This window comes from Photinus pyralis, unplaced genomic scaffold (genome assembly GCF_008802855.1).
Source record: "Photinus pyralis isolate 1611_PpyrPB1 unplaced genomic scaffold, Ppyr1.3 Ppyr1.4_LG1, whole genome shotgun sequence".
NCBI classification, from domain to species: Eukaryota; Metazoa; Arthropoda; class Insecta; order Coleoptera; family Lampyridae; genus Photinus; species Photinus pyralis.
In genome coordinates, this window is record NW_022170249.1 from 24089370 (window position 1) to 24104797 (window position 15428).

The 15428-nt window shown below is 34.8% G+C and overlaps 2 protein-coding genes across 5 annotated transcripts in view; one reads left to right on the forward strand and one right to left on the reverse strand.

Annotated features, from left to right (window-relative positions):
• The window catches only part of LOC116160495 (protein prickle-like), a 316299-nt gene that overhangs the window by 248691 nt on the left and 52180 nt on the right, over nucleotides 1–15428 (reverse strand). The window lies entirely within an intron of this gene.
• LOC116160509 lies at nucleotides 2623–3259 on the forward strand. Its single transcript, XM_031473725.1, has 2 exons — nucleotides 2623–2732; nucleotides 2783–3259. Exons 1-2 carry the CDS (start codon nucleotides 2679–2681, stop codon nucleotides 3134–3136), a joined length of 408 nt encoding a protein of 135 aa, XP_031329585.1. The 5' UTR covers nucleotides 2623–2678; the 3' UTR covers nucleotides 3137–3259.

Here is a 15428-nt window from a genome sequence, read left to right on the forward strand (position 1 = left end):
GAAGACATGCGAGGAGGGATAAATTTGATTAGATGTTTAGGTTTGCTCAATTAATGACCGCCCTCGTTGTAGCCTCGAAAACTTCCAAATTAAATTTCGAAGGGAAATTCTTTTCGCATTATATCGAAAATCATTTGCAGTAGGTAGTAAAGATCCCTTTCGCTATTATTTTCCCTAGCAGATTTCACAAGGTTACAATTCTTTCTTTTAGCGACCTATAATCCTGTCATTCTCCGTGATATCGAAACTCGTAAAGATACGTCCGGTCTGTGTTCGGTAAGGGTTCTATATATTAGGGAGTGTTTTTATATCACCATGATCCATCATTGTCTAATATTTTTTTAGCTTAGCTTGCACACAAAAGTGAAATAATTTTAGAGTAGCAGTTTCGTTCGATTCAATTTAATTATTGCGTTTCAAACGGGTGAGATCGGTATTTTCATATTGAATATATAAAATGCAAAAAGAAGAGAAACTTTTCCATTGATCAGATTGAATTCTAATTAATTCGTCCGCGCAACCATTAGAAAGACAAAAGCGATTTCTATTCAAATTTGTATCGTCGCAGAGGGAACAGTTTAGACATTTTTTGGAGTACTGACACCCTTGTGGGTAGTTTAGACTAGCTTCCACATATGGCACCTGTATAGCAATGCAAATATCTTGCACAGATTTATGAACTGAATCCCATACCCTCGCGCGAGAGTTTTACGATCGAAGATATGTGGCAGAAGTTTATTTGGTAGACTGTTTTGCATATGAGACATAAGAATATTCCACATCGCAGCGCTTATATTATCTTCAAGAATTTTTTAGGAATTCTCATTTTAATGAAAATAGAAAAATACGATCTGGATGTTATGGCTTTTTTATATACACCCACTTTTTATTTGGTTTGAACAAGAGATACTTATTATAAAACTATGCATGCAATAAGACATTTATTAAATCGTGAAAACGTTAGTTCGTTACCTGACAAATGAAAGAATAGCGATGACCAATTAATCAAATCAAAGATTAAGAAAATCGCATCTCAAAGCCTTCCCCATAAATTTTCTCCATTTAGAGGAACGATGGATAATGTTCAACAACAAACTTGGATTAATTTCTTGGATAAAGGGGTGCTAGGGGTACCGCCTAATTTCCGTATCGGTGGTGCAGCCGTGTAATATACGAGTATGACAGGGTAAGGAGACGTAAGACACGCAACTATCGCATACACACAAACGGCCGTTTCCGGCGAATAAATCATAGTTAAAGTGGCATTTAGATTGGTAAAGAAACTTGAGTTTGGCCTTTTAAGTGCACTCGTATTGTGATAGCTAGTTTGAATGCAGTTGAGATAAATAGAAAGTTCAGTGCACGATTATTTCATACAACAAAACGAGATCAACTTTTTGTTTCTATATTGTCCAGACTTAAGGCGCCATCTTTTCAAGAAGAGCCGTACTGTTTTGTACCATTGGGAAACCATCGATTTTAGAAAACGAAAAGGTAACATGGGTTTTTTAAAAATTTGTATAAAAAATAAAAATCGAATCTCTAAGAAATTGCAGTGAATTTTTGATTGAAATTAGTCAGAAAATTCTTAAAGAGAGTAATATAATTAAACTTGTATCGTATTTAGTACCTACGCGTGGATTTATCTACAATTTTGAATATGTTCATTCTGTTGGAATTTGTATTTTTTGAAGCCTATAGGAACACTCCTATATTTTATTTAAAATATTTAATGTAGGTAAATTGAGGCAAGTGTTTCTATGGGCCTCAAATTTGCTACATGGTGGTTACATTCTCTTTGAACAGTTTTCGGCGAGGTTTTCGGGTTACCTCAAAAATTTAGTTAAATAATAAAAACATCCGAAAAATCAAAGCATGCCTATAGGACTTTGACATTTTTCTCAGTTTATTATTCTGAGCAACTTTTCTTATAACATTTGCGCATATCTCGTCCCCAAAGAGCACTTTACTGGACTTTACTAGATTTCAAAGGGACCCTTGATTTTTAGGAACTGAAATTATGTCACAAATTAGTTTCCAATCAAGCAGTTGTCTTGTATAAGAGATGACCAAACAATCAGGGGACACACTCTCTATTACTCTCTATTTTGATCAGACTGAGTGTCAAATTTGATCAGTGGGTCAAACTGGGTTAAGGTGTGCTTGATTTACTTCTACTCTGACATCTGGAAGCCTCTTAATTTTCACCTACATCATCGCGATTATTTACCGTAGATATGCAGTACACGCCAGATAACTGCCGATGTTAAGAGAAAACTGAAAATGGCAAGGATGTTCAATAGAATCGCATTCTAAACCATTCATTCTTACCTCATATAAGAGGAGAGATTTGAAAGTAATACCTGTTGATGTAATTTTGGCTTCGACTTCGATAATGGCTTTATGTCACAATGTCAGTTAAGTTTATTACTTTAAAAAACCATTTTGTCACTTAGATTAATAAAATTGAAATGCTGTAGATGCTCAGTAACACGAATAACGGTCCTAAAACCAATGGCGTACGTGATGATAGTCTATTCTGGCTTCTTAGGGGTTAAGTGATAGTTTTTGAATGTTTTCGTGTTTAGAACACGTTTATAAACTACAAAGATAAAGCATACACACAGGCAGTATGAAAGATAATCAGGAAATGTGGCATTAAGTAACAAAAATTCAAAATGAAATCGTTGCTGCTGACTGTATTGCTAGTAGCAGATGTAATAGCTGTTTGGGTAAGGATCTTACAGTACGTAAGTACGATTGTTATCAAAAAATGCTTTAGGAGGTTGAGCTGAAAGTGAGGGAGCAGTGGTCAGCACTGGTACAACCATACGAAAGCGTTTGCGAATGCGAAACCCACATTCGCCCGGATTTAGCTTACGGAATGTTTATCAATTCTCACTATTGCAACAAGGCCTGCGTTAAATGCTATCTAAAGTGTCTGTATTTTGCCCTGAATTTGATGAATCCTGCAACCGGGGCAGTGAACGAAGCCGAGTTTGTGCGGCAATTTGCCGGAGTAACACCAGAAATTGCAAAATGTTGCAATGAGGAGGCGAGTACTACTACAGATCCATGTGAAACCGCCTATATAATGATGAAATGCATTGTTAAAGAGTTAGCGGTGGAAAAATAATTTAAAAAATCATAATTTCCACTTTCAGTTTATTTGTTTTCTTTATGCATGTTACTTACAGTGTACTAAAACCGAGACTAAAACTGTGTATTCAATCAAATAAACCGTATTATTATATTTAAATTGTTTTAAGGAAGACATAATAGTATTGCTGTGTTTTTTTAATTATGTTCAAGGTTTACTTTTGTCAGTGTCACAACACCAGTTTAAAAAAAAAATTAACTTTTTTCGTGGGGTTTCAGCGGCGTTAAGGGGTGGACTTTTCTTTTTGAATTTAAAAACGGAAGGAAGTGATGCATTTTATCCATATGCGTATACGAAGGTGTCGGGGGGAACACCTTTAAACATATTTGGTGGTGTGGTAGAAAGTGAATTTTGGGAAGATAAGGAATGTTTGGACGACCAGAGGGTGTAACATACAATTTTGTAAATATCTCATGTCAATTTAGTCACCTATTCCACAGGTACCAAGTTCGAAATATAGTTTAGTATCAGCAAAGACTTCTTCTTTTGGGCTATCAGTAGGAATTTTTGAGATTAGGTAAACGTGGGTATTCACAGACATTGGGTTTGTTAGATTCCGCTGGGAGTAAAAGAATTGTAAGTAATTAATTCTCTTATTTGGTTCATTTAACGGTAGTACTTGTATAGAAATTAGCTCGGAAATTAGTATTGATTAGTTCATTATAGCATTTTGGGTTTTCTTGCCAATATTTTTGGGATTCTTGGAATCTTAGGCCACGTGTGACCCCTCAATTTACCTATAAGTTCCGATTTCACGTACATAAACCATCTTTGAACAAAACTGAAACTGAAACAAATCGTATTTCTATAAACAAATATACCTATACGACCACCTCCTAGATCTAAAAATATTTTAGAATCAGGCTTAGCTATTTAGAAATTCCTTCAAATTCTGCCTGTGCAATTCAGCCGCAGAGACAAATTCAATGTTACCATTATCTTAAAGAAGGCCACATGGCAATGAACTGCCCATTTCGTCTACGTATGTATTTTAAGCCTAGGGCCCTAGGCAGGTCAACTACGAGAAAAATTTCCTCAAGTGAAATTAAAAGCGACAATAGTATAATTATAAACCAAGGTAATATTTTATTTTTTTTACAGTTGCCATGAAAGCGTACTATTTTTTTTACTGTAAAACCCTGTAAAACCAGTCGAGCGTATTTATAAAAATTGTGGCCATGTTTCATACAAATTCTTCCCTATTAGCACAGGGTCTATCCATCGTTTTATACGGGTAACGTTCAACAAATTAGGGGCAATGGTGAAATTTTGCAAGATAATTTAATTTAAGGGTCCAAACACTCTTTGGAACCCCACGTGAACGGGACATCAGAAGTGGGTACCCACAAAGGGACTGTGGTTGTCTCCGACAAGATCTTACTGATGATGGAGTCAAAACTTGCTAATAGAATACGGATGTGCTAGTGCTATACAAAAATGGACTTTACAAATGAATGTATGTATGAGGTAACGAGCGTTAAAAACGACATCTTTCGTATGAGGTACGTTACTGATGGAAATATGTGCAATTAAAATGATATTAAAAATTTGTAACTTATTTACAAAACTAGGACTGTACAGAGCCCCACCATAGACCTGATTTTAATTCGATATTTTAAAATTTTCTTGGAGCTTGGGTCCCGCTTGAGAAGGATAATGGGTAGTTAAGATGAGAGGTTCCTTTTTATGGTATTTTTAACATAATTTGAATTCATTTTTTTAATGTGTTATTTGTTGCTAATATTTTAAAATTTCCAGTATTCCCATATACTTATGTTTCCATTAAGCATATTTCCGAAATTTTGAACGAATACTAACTATTGTAATGCTTATCAAATATAACATCATATATCTTTTAAGAAAATGGCGAGAGGAATTTGTTTAAAAATGCCATTATTTAAATGTTAACCTAAGTTACTGTATGAATCCATACCAAACGTTGTACTCGGTGTACGAGAATATTGGAGTTTGGAAACCAAATACAGCCTTCTTTTTCCTCATCATTTCTATGAACAGTTAGAAATATATTATAGAGTCTATATGTCCCCTGTGTATATCGCATTAATTTCAGATTTACCACGATCCTACAAAATATTTCATTTTACCGTAACGCGATGGTTGTCAACTCGCAGGTAAATTGACTTTCGAGTCACGTCGTAATATCGTTATACAAACGGTGCAATCGATAGAGATCTATCGTTCTTACGGACCTGCCTTTTGTTTTACGGATAGAATTTATACGTACGGTTTTAAGTTGCTACAAGCCGTCTATTTTAAAAAAATGCCAATCGATTTGCAATAAGCTTAAAATAAATCTGGGGGGTTTCGCGTATACCTTTAAACTGATCCTTTAGTGATGTGAGTCATGCAGTAAAATTAGTGCACCCTTGTTGCAATAAATCTTTATTTATAGGAGATTGCTTACTGCATGCATATGCGTTTCATGAATAGAAGGTTCTATATTATTATGTTAGGGGTTGGTAACTATGAAAGGAGTGCAATTGGTAAGTAAATCTCAAAATTTGGTTGGATAGACGACTTGTGGTTAAAGTTCTCCTTCAAAGAAGAGATGCTCCATTAGGTGTAGAAGTACATTACTTTCTATAATCGTTCTTGGGGGATAAGGTAAAGCTCATTAAGGAATTGTTTTATTGGTTTGCATATTTATTGCTAACTTCGTATTAAGTATGGAAATTCAGTACCGGAATGCTATTGCTAACTTGAATTAGTAATTGGTTAAATGAGTATTATTCGACGAAAGAGACTATAAATAGATAAACAGAAATTCAATTACCTACATAAATAGATATTACGGATCTTGATGGATTATTTGGACATATAATGCTTTGATTTTAATGACACAGTTACATGTCTCAGGTAAATTTTAGATCCTTGAATCCTACTGCCCTCCTCTCCAACATCTTTTGGAGATAAGTTCTAATTTCTCCTACAGGGCAAAAACGCATAAAATGCATGGAATAGATGGCTATAATAGCCAACCAATTCTACACGAATTTGTTGTAAATGATTCAGTTATTTATTATCCCTCTCTTGTTCTGGGCCCTCAACAGGCTTGCGCCCAATTACAGAGTGACCCGCATAATCTGGGTTTTTTATCAAGACAGTTACTTGATTATTTAATGTTAAATTAGGGTTACTTATTAGTCATTATTTTTATTAGTATTTTCCGTCTAAAGTCGCATTTTCTCTTTAAAAAACCCTTTCGCCAATTTCTAAGCCGAGTTGCGATCTATTAGAAGGAGTCTTTTGTCAATTGTGAGGGGGTGCTGTGCGTCTAAAGTCGCCTTTTCGCTAAGTTCGAGACCGGGGTGCTCTCTCTTTAAACGAGCCTTTCGAAAATGTCGCGGCCGAGTTGCAGTCTGTTAGAAGGAGCTTGTTATCAATTGTGACTTGTGAGGCCGGGGTATCCATCTAAAGTCGCCTTTTCGTCATGTCTTTTTAAAATTGAGTACAGACGCGTCTTTACGTTGAAGTTTGATCGACAAAGAAGTCGAGACGTGGTAATCAAGAGTCCAGCCTTGTTGGAGTTAAAGCTTTTAAAGATATTGTACATAGCAGTTTTCATTGAAATTGTTGTCCACGTTAAACGAACAGACATTCGGTCGTGTATTGGGGATCAGTCGGTTAATTCAGATTTGAATTCAATGGACGTTACTGCAACCTGCCTGGGAAAGAAATTAAGAAGAGTAAATTTAGTGTACTACGTTTTGGTTAAGTCCGTTGTTTCTTTCCGCAGTTAGTGTTTCGTGCCCCCGGATTTTTATTGAGATTTGTAATTTGTAACCGAAAATTGAAGATTTCTTGATGCTGTTTAATTTGTAATCGGACGCATAGGCGGGGTTTGTTTATTCGGGCGTTCTTGTAGTAGATACTTGAGTTGTGGTCGTAGAATAAAATTTTTTTATATGAAATCATGCAAATCATTTGTTTATTCGATCCCTTTAACGATTCAGATAGATGTCTCATGCTTAATTATGATTAATATTGTTGATCCGTGCCCAAAGATCATTTCAAGTGGCTTCAAAATTTGGTATGACATTCTTTTGGAGTTTAAGGAATTTGATCGTAACCATTGTTTACTTACAAAGAGCAATTGGAAAGTTTGTACGTGACATACTTGTGGGTGATGTGAAAACATCAGATGCGAGTATCTCGAAAATGTTATTCGTTGTTTTTTGGTGGGTGTTTTGTGAACGGCAGTTGGTCGTACATAAGTTAATTTTTTTAAGACAGTCAGTCTTTATAATCGTAAAGTTCTTGTTATACAGGGTATTAGAAAATTCGCGCTCGCGGAGAATGGGAACTGAATTCTGAGACAAAAATAGAAAACCCTCTTACACTTTTGCGATCAGATTTTAAGATACGGGTGTAACGAAGTACCCGTTTTCGTACATGAATTACACCAGCTTTAATGAACGCCCGGTACATGGATCAAAACTACTACCTTTAATCGCCCTTTACATTGACCAACACAAACAGGCGCTTCTTTACGAGAAACTGTACTTTCTGGATCTATGTATAGCTTTTCCAAGAGTTGGTAATAGAAGATAGAAGCAATTGCTCATTTAATTTGTAGCGCCGTTTTAATTGCCGATAAGGAAACCGAGATGCCGTATCTATTGTTCAATTTTCTAATTTTTCCAGTAGAAATATTTTAATTTGCAGCATCCTGAAGTTCTCATCCTTTAGAAAAAGAGGAAAAATTTATATTTTGTGATTACCATTCCGTTAATTAATCAATTTAGTATCCAAATGTTAAGAGAAAACGAGTATTAAAGCAAGTAAGGCCGTGCGGTTACGTAAATTAACACCGACCTCTCGCCTGACTCGAAAATTCCAAGTTACTGGACTACCGAATTCTAAATTTCAGCCCGGTGATTTAAGTGGGCATAAATACTCAGATATGCTGCACAAAACCTCGCCACATTAGATTGTGTTTAGTATCATTGGAAGCGCGCTAATTAATTATGAATTTTAAGACTAGTCCCACATTTTTAGGATGACCAGAAGCCGAGAAATAAATTAAAAAGTGTTCATTTTTGAACGTTATCATCCGAGTACGCCGACCGGCTGGAAATTTGAACGTTAAATTTGTTTTGCATTTTACCGTACCGTTCAATAAAATTGAAAGTAAGTGTTTGTTTACAATGAACGTATACGTAAATATTTCATAAACCGTAAGTGTGCGTTTACAATGAACGTATACGTAAGAAATACATAAAACGTAAAAAATTCACAAAGTTGAACTGTATAGAATCATACGAAGGTGTTTACAATGAACATAAGCGATATGTAAGTCTTGCGCATAGTCGCAAAAGTTCAAAATGTTTCAAAGTTACGTACAGTCAAAGATCATACTACTATGTTGAGTACGTAGTATGATCTTTGGTTTATTGTAAACAGCGAAGTAAATTTACGGGAACGATACGAATATGTACGAGTTACGGTTTATGAAATATTTACGTATACGTTCATTGTAAACGCACACAACTCGTACTTCGTATCGTTTCCGTAATTTTACTTCGCTGTTTACAATAAACCAAAAATCATACTACATACATACTACAAAGTATAGGTACATATAAGGTACGTATTTTTGAAACATTTTCAACTTTTGCGACTATGCGCAAGACTTCCATATCGCTTACGTAAAAATTACGTTCATTGTAAACACCTCCGTATGTTTCTATACAGTTCAACTTCGCGAAATGTTTAAGTGTTATGTATTTCTTACGTATACGTTCATTGTAAACAAGCACTTACATATCGCTTACGTATACGTGCGTAAAAATTACGTGCATTGTAAACACCTTCGTATGTTTCTATACAGTTCATCTTCTAAGTTTTATGTATTTCTTACGTATATTCATTGTAAACAAGCACTAAACATTTGATACGTTACTTTCCGTTAATTATAAATGGGGTTTGTTTTCATTTACTTCTGATATCAAACGTTGCGATTGATCTGAAATCTGTACATGGCATCCCTTAAAAGTACCATTAAAATTTATCCACGTAGGGTCTATTCTTAGGGGTCTATACTTTTCAACTCTTCAACTCCTTTTGCTTAAGTCAACGTAATGAACGAAAAAAAACAAATTAGGGGTGTTTAGATATCAATTATATCCCTTGATATTAAATCTACACATTTCATCCCTTAAATAATGCCATTTTACACACAGACTCTATTTTATGCAAAACTTGACAAAAGTTGTACAGAAATCCATCACCATTCCTTAAACCAGTCAATAAAAGTTAGGCATATGTACACATACATTTTATTTTTTTAAATAATTTTGAAATTTAGATATTTTTCTCAAGTGAAAGTAGTGGAAACGAATAAATCCACAATAAGGATGTTTGGGCACTAATTATGTCATTGACATTACTACACAGTTCATCCTTTAAATAACGTCAATTTACAAAATGCCAATATGGTCGTAAATATAATCAATCTTTAGTTCTACATTACTTTTTACCTAAAAAAATTAAGCCACAAATACAATATTTCAATATGGCGATCTCAGTGGCTATTATATTCGTTATGGCTGGCTGGCTGGCTGTGCGGCTGACATCTCAGCAATTACAATTACTAGAGACTTTAAATTTTCACTAAAAGCTTTCTGTTATAGTGTAGATGGGCAGGCTCTAGTCTATTTTAAGTTAGATTACTCGTGAGATCCATAATTTTAAACTTTGCTAATGAAATACTGATCTGCATCATGGATATGCTGATTTACAACTTGTTTGTGTAATTTTGCAAAGATCACACTACACTATGATCTCTAAATTCTGTGGTCTTTTTATTTAAAGAATGCGTACAACTATTCATACCAATGTATATGCAACCAACAATCCAATAGGTATGATAAAATAGCCTACCGTACAGAGAAAACTCGTTCGTACATAAGGAATGTATGGGGCACATTTAAAACTTTAAATTCTACATCTCAATTTTTAATTACGATCTCCATTATGGCTTTAATAAATCATTAAATACTTTACAGCTACACCTTATTTAACGACCAAAACAGTTTTAGTGAACTTCGACATCAGTTATAAATAGGAAAGAGGATCTAACGTTATAAACCAATTTACTAACCCGAGACAGAATTCGAAAGAAGGCACTCTCGAACAACGAACCAAAACCGGAATAATATTTCAAGGGAATAAAATATACGTACTATTGTTTTGAGATGACTTAGCAATCGTGTCACGTATCATATTGGATCATTTGTGGACCGATTCCACACAAATGTTCGAGAAGGATTTTTTTGTTATACATAAAGTTTGATCATAAAAAAGAGCCGAAACGACTAAAACAGATATCGCATGAAACAAGTTTTGTAGATTGTTTTGGTGTCTGTTTTGTATTCGTAAAGCGATTTACTGTAAAAGGACGAAACGTTGATGAATTATTTAACTGTTGTAATGTAAGCTAGGTCGGAGTGTTGAACCTTGCGGTACCCCCATTATAATTCCTAAAACTCACCTACCTGATTTTAGCGATTTTAATAACGGGCCTCATGGGAGTTTTAACAATCTTCTGAGTGTAGGAATAATCCGATCTTCCGAAGAGGGGACTTCCGCCGCTAAAGTCGGAACTTTTTAGGGACGATAAACTATCCCTAAATCCGCTTGTTTGCGGCGATCCAACTTTGCTTGATCGCAGTTTTACAGGTGGAACCGATGGCAAAGTGCGGCACTTGTCGCTTTCGCTAAATCGCCTACGTTCAGTCGAGGCAACGTCGTAGGCAAAACAAAAATGTTTCACCTCTTCATTTTCGTCAATATCCGATATATAGTGGTCATTATAACAAGGTCCATTTTCCGGAAGTCCCGAATCAGTTTCATCCACTTCTTGGCTAAATCCCCGTCGAATTTCCTGCGATAAATTCTGCACCTCTTCTAATTCGCGCGATAAATCTGAATCTGTCGAGAAAAATTTCGAACGGGCCTCCTTAAAATAATCCGAAGACGCATTTCTTCTGCTCAATATCGGCGTTCCTCCGTACGACTGATTTGGCCGATTTATATACAAACTTTCGCCAAAATTCAACATGTGTGGAGATTCGAAACTGTTCGAATTTAATATCCTACGAAAACTATATCCAACACGTGGCGGCAAATCAAAACGTGACGTCATAAATAAGTTGGCCATAGGCGGAGGTGTTGGTATGGGTAAATCTGCAAGGCACGAGGGCGGACGCATTGTTCGTTCTTTGGCACGAGGGGTGGAAGGAGGAGTTGATTCAGACGCTCTCATCTTTTACATAAAAACGGCAAAGACGACACTATCTTGATTGTTTTTCGTGATTAAACACCTGTCACGCTGCTTTGTGTGTTTCATTCAATGTTGTCGCGCTTTTGGAGCGAAACGTTTTGTGGGGCGCACATTTCAAATGGACATTGCACGTTAACACCAAAACTTTCAACCATAAAATAAATTATAGGTCGATTATATTAAGGCCAATAAAAGTAACAGAATGCACCATAATCCATAAAATCTTCTAACGTATAAAATACCAAATCATAAAATAATACCCCAATTTTGTATATAAAACAGCTAATAAACACAAAAATCCGATATCACACTTTTTACAACCAGCACACGATTACCACCTCCGCGCTTTCGCGGTATTGATCGCACATTTTTTTTTAAACAATATAGAAAGACAATTCTAAACACTACCGGTCATAGTAAAAGTGTACATAAACTGAAAGTGATTAGACATTTGAGCGAGAAGCACCCCTCGCATAACACGAGGTCTAAGGGTGCATTGGTTACCGGGGGTGTAACGAGGGGGCACATACGTAGGGTTACGTAGGGTTTGGTGACTAAGCAAAACGGACGTGGCGATATGATACGATTAGAAATTGAGCATAATTCTCTTGTCTTTATTGATTTACTTGCAAATTAAATTAGTTTCGACGAATTTTCAGTTCGAATGTAGGGCGCTCGCGAAATAAAATAGAAACAATTTCATTTTGTTCAATGAATAGTGTTAATGAGGATCGTTTGGTGGAGTATTATTATTACAATTATTTTTTCCAATAAAATACAAATGCAATAACAAATCAACGTTTGAAAGTTATAAACTACACACACTTATAAGCTCGCTGTTTGAAAATATATCTAAATTAATATTGTAACTTAAATTTAATTACGTGCTTTATTTATTAAGCCAATGACTAATCTTTTATGGCGCCTCGAAGTCTATGGAAATTTCTAGAATGTTCGCTACAATAGATTAGTCATTCTTACTTATTTCTTAAAGAAATCAATTTGGATATTAAAGATTTTTGTTCCCCTTACAGTAAAATATAATATTTATAGTGAAAGTTATTAATCTACATAATTTTCCAAGTTCTATAGTACAGTCGTACAGTACAGTACACTGGAAAACCTAACTGGCCCGCTTATCGCGTTTTACTATGGACATCTCGGTTACTTTAAGAAATGAGGTTCGTGGCCCGGATGAAGTAGCAGAGGTGGAGCTTCAGAAAAAGAAAGATAACCCGATTATGATCCAAAATAACTGTACAATTCTATCTTTAAAGAACTGAAGCGCACAATCTACGAGCCTTAAAGTGGATGGTTAATTGTCTTCAAAGCGGAAATTGCACATGCGCGTCAGAAGATCAAGTACGATGAAGTTTGGTTTGGTATGTGTCCCTCTTTTCAAAATTAAGTTGGTATGGTACAGTTATTCATACTACCGTTGAGTGAAGGATTATTACTCAGTGATACTACGTATATTAAACTCCGTCCAAAAATGTACTACTGACTTCATACAAGAGCTAAAATTAAAAATCAAACCATTTTTTTAAATTTATCGATGGTACCATTGTTAACCTTTGAACGCCAGCAGCTTGTTCAGTTTCCTACCCTTCATACTATTCTCCTTTTGAGCTTCTATAGTTTTTTCATATGTTGATTACAAAAAAATAGTTTCCATTGCAACTTTGTATTGTGAAATGGATACGTCCAGAAAATGTTAAGAACAGCGTCAATATCATGCTGAAAATCGGTAGATACCATTGAAGATAACGAAGGGTTTTCTCTGGGATTGTCATTTCAGGACGTACTGAGATCAAAATTTGGATCATTTAATTTTATAGTTTTTAAACAGAAGGATTAATTTTTGACCAGTGTTTGGCAAGAAATTATTCGAATTGTTTTGCTGAAACCGAGGCTGAAACTAACATCAAATTAATTTAGTGGAGATTACATGGCTTCTAAGGTTGATTGTGAATTACTGGAACTTAACAGTTGAACATGCTATACAGTTGAAAAACGTAAAAAATTATATCAAAAATTGACGTGAAATTTCGAACTGGGGTTGTATATTCTTAATTTACGTTAATTTAATTTTTTGTTGCAATTTTCACCTGCTGCTAGCAAATTTTTTAAAAGGGATGCGTCCACCATGTTGGTTTATCCAATTAATTTTAACTTCTGGACTAGCTTAGTACAACAATTTTTTCACTTTAAAATTTGTTAAATTAATCGTTAATTACTTTTTGCTACTGTTTCTTTAGTTCTTTAGTTTCAGCTTGCGCAGAGCAATTTTCTTACTCATGGACGAATTTTTCGGGAATGAGTTCCTAAATAATAATATTGGCAACAGCGGTATAACAAACCAAGGAATATATGGAAAGAATAAAAGGAATTGGGAAAGAAAGGGAATTTGAAGGTGATGAGATTTAGAGAGGAAGGAGAAAGGAAAGAGTAGAGGAAGTAAGAGAAGTGAAATATTTTGTATACCAATTGCTACGAAAAAAATGGGGCAAATGAACTAACAAACATGGGGGAAGTGGCGATGAGACAGGTATGGGAAATATGAGGGAGGAACGAACAATTTTTAAAGTTTTAAAACACCCTTTAAATCATTCTCATGTAGCAGTATTGTTGATTGTGGAAGATTTTTAGAAATTCAAGCCAACGGAGTCACAGGAACAGGGCCCTAAAGAAAAGCAGTCAAACGTCAAAAATTTTAAAAAATCTTTAATAACTTGAAAACCTTTGATGGTGGGTATAGGGAAATGCGGTATTAAACGACGTAGATTTTCATGTAGATTTCGAAAATGCGAAAAGTTGTTAAAACCGGAAATGAAACGATCTCTTTCGATAGGTCATGAAACACTATGTTGGTATGCAACTTTTCAGAACTCGAAATCTTTTAAGTAACGGTTTGCCTGAAACAGCCTGTATGATAATAACCGAAATGGCGAAGTTCACATAAAAAGAAAGATTTTTTCGTGCTCTTCCACTTAACCTCTGACGATTCGTCTATTGTGATTTTGTCTGCAGGATCCATAAACTACCCTTTAAATGCAGATAAAAGTATAATCTCTCACGGTTTCAAAAATTATAATTTTATATAACGATTTGTCTATTCTGAGTGTCATTTTTAAGCTAGTTCTTGTTTCATTGTGTGATTTTCTTCACATAGTCTAATTGTAATTTATTCAGGGTTAGGAAAAATTACCAAAACGGTCGATTATTTCAAAATATACATGGGTTTTCAAAAATGTCAAAAGTTGTAGGGCTGTTATATATTTTTTAAATCGAACTCCCTGTATATTATTACTTATTTTGATTGTCGATTCAATTTTGAAGATTTTTTATTGTTATACCTAAATGCACTAGTTTCGAATCTGGTAATTTTTTATAACCCTGGATGTAGGTATATATTAAGTTGGGTAGATATGTATCTGTATTTCCTAATTTGTGAAATATCCATTAAAACAAGTAACTATGGTTTTTCAGACGGGACAAGATTGAGTTCTAGGTGGGGCTGATCCCAGTCTGGCCACCCCTTGGCTATAGGCCTGAGATTAGGTGCTAAATTTAAAGTCGAATTTTTACACTGAAGCACTTTTGGGCTCATTATAAAATGAATTAATCCCAATTTTGAATTTTTCTCATTTCATATTGCAAAAAAAACGAAATGGCCACTTTAGACTTAACTTTACTACAGTAAAATTCAAATAAGAATGAAGAAATAGAAAGATAGGAAAAGTTGTATTTATTTTGTTTTGTAATTGTAAATTTAAATTACGTGTAAGACTATATTTATTCAGTTCTATCAAAAAATGCCCCTATCCAATGGAATTCGTCGTCAGTCACAGTCCACGCTGACTTTCTTTCGTATATACACAGGTTGTTCCATTAGAAAGGTGCGTTTAGTCGATATTTTGAGAATGACTTGGAGTTAAATAACATATATAAAAAAAAATATGT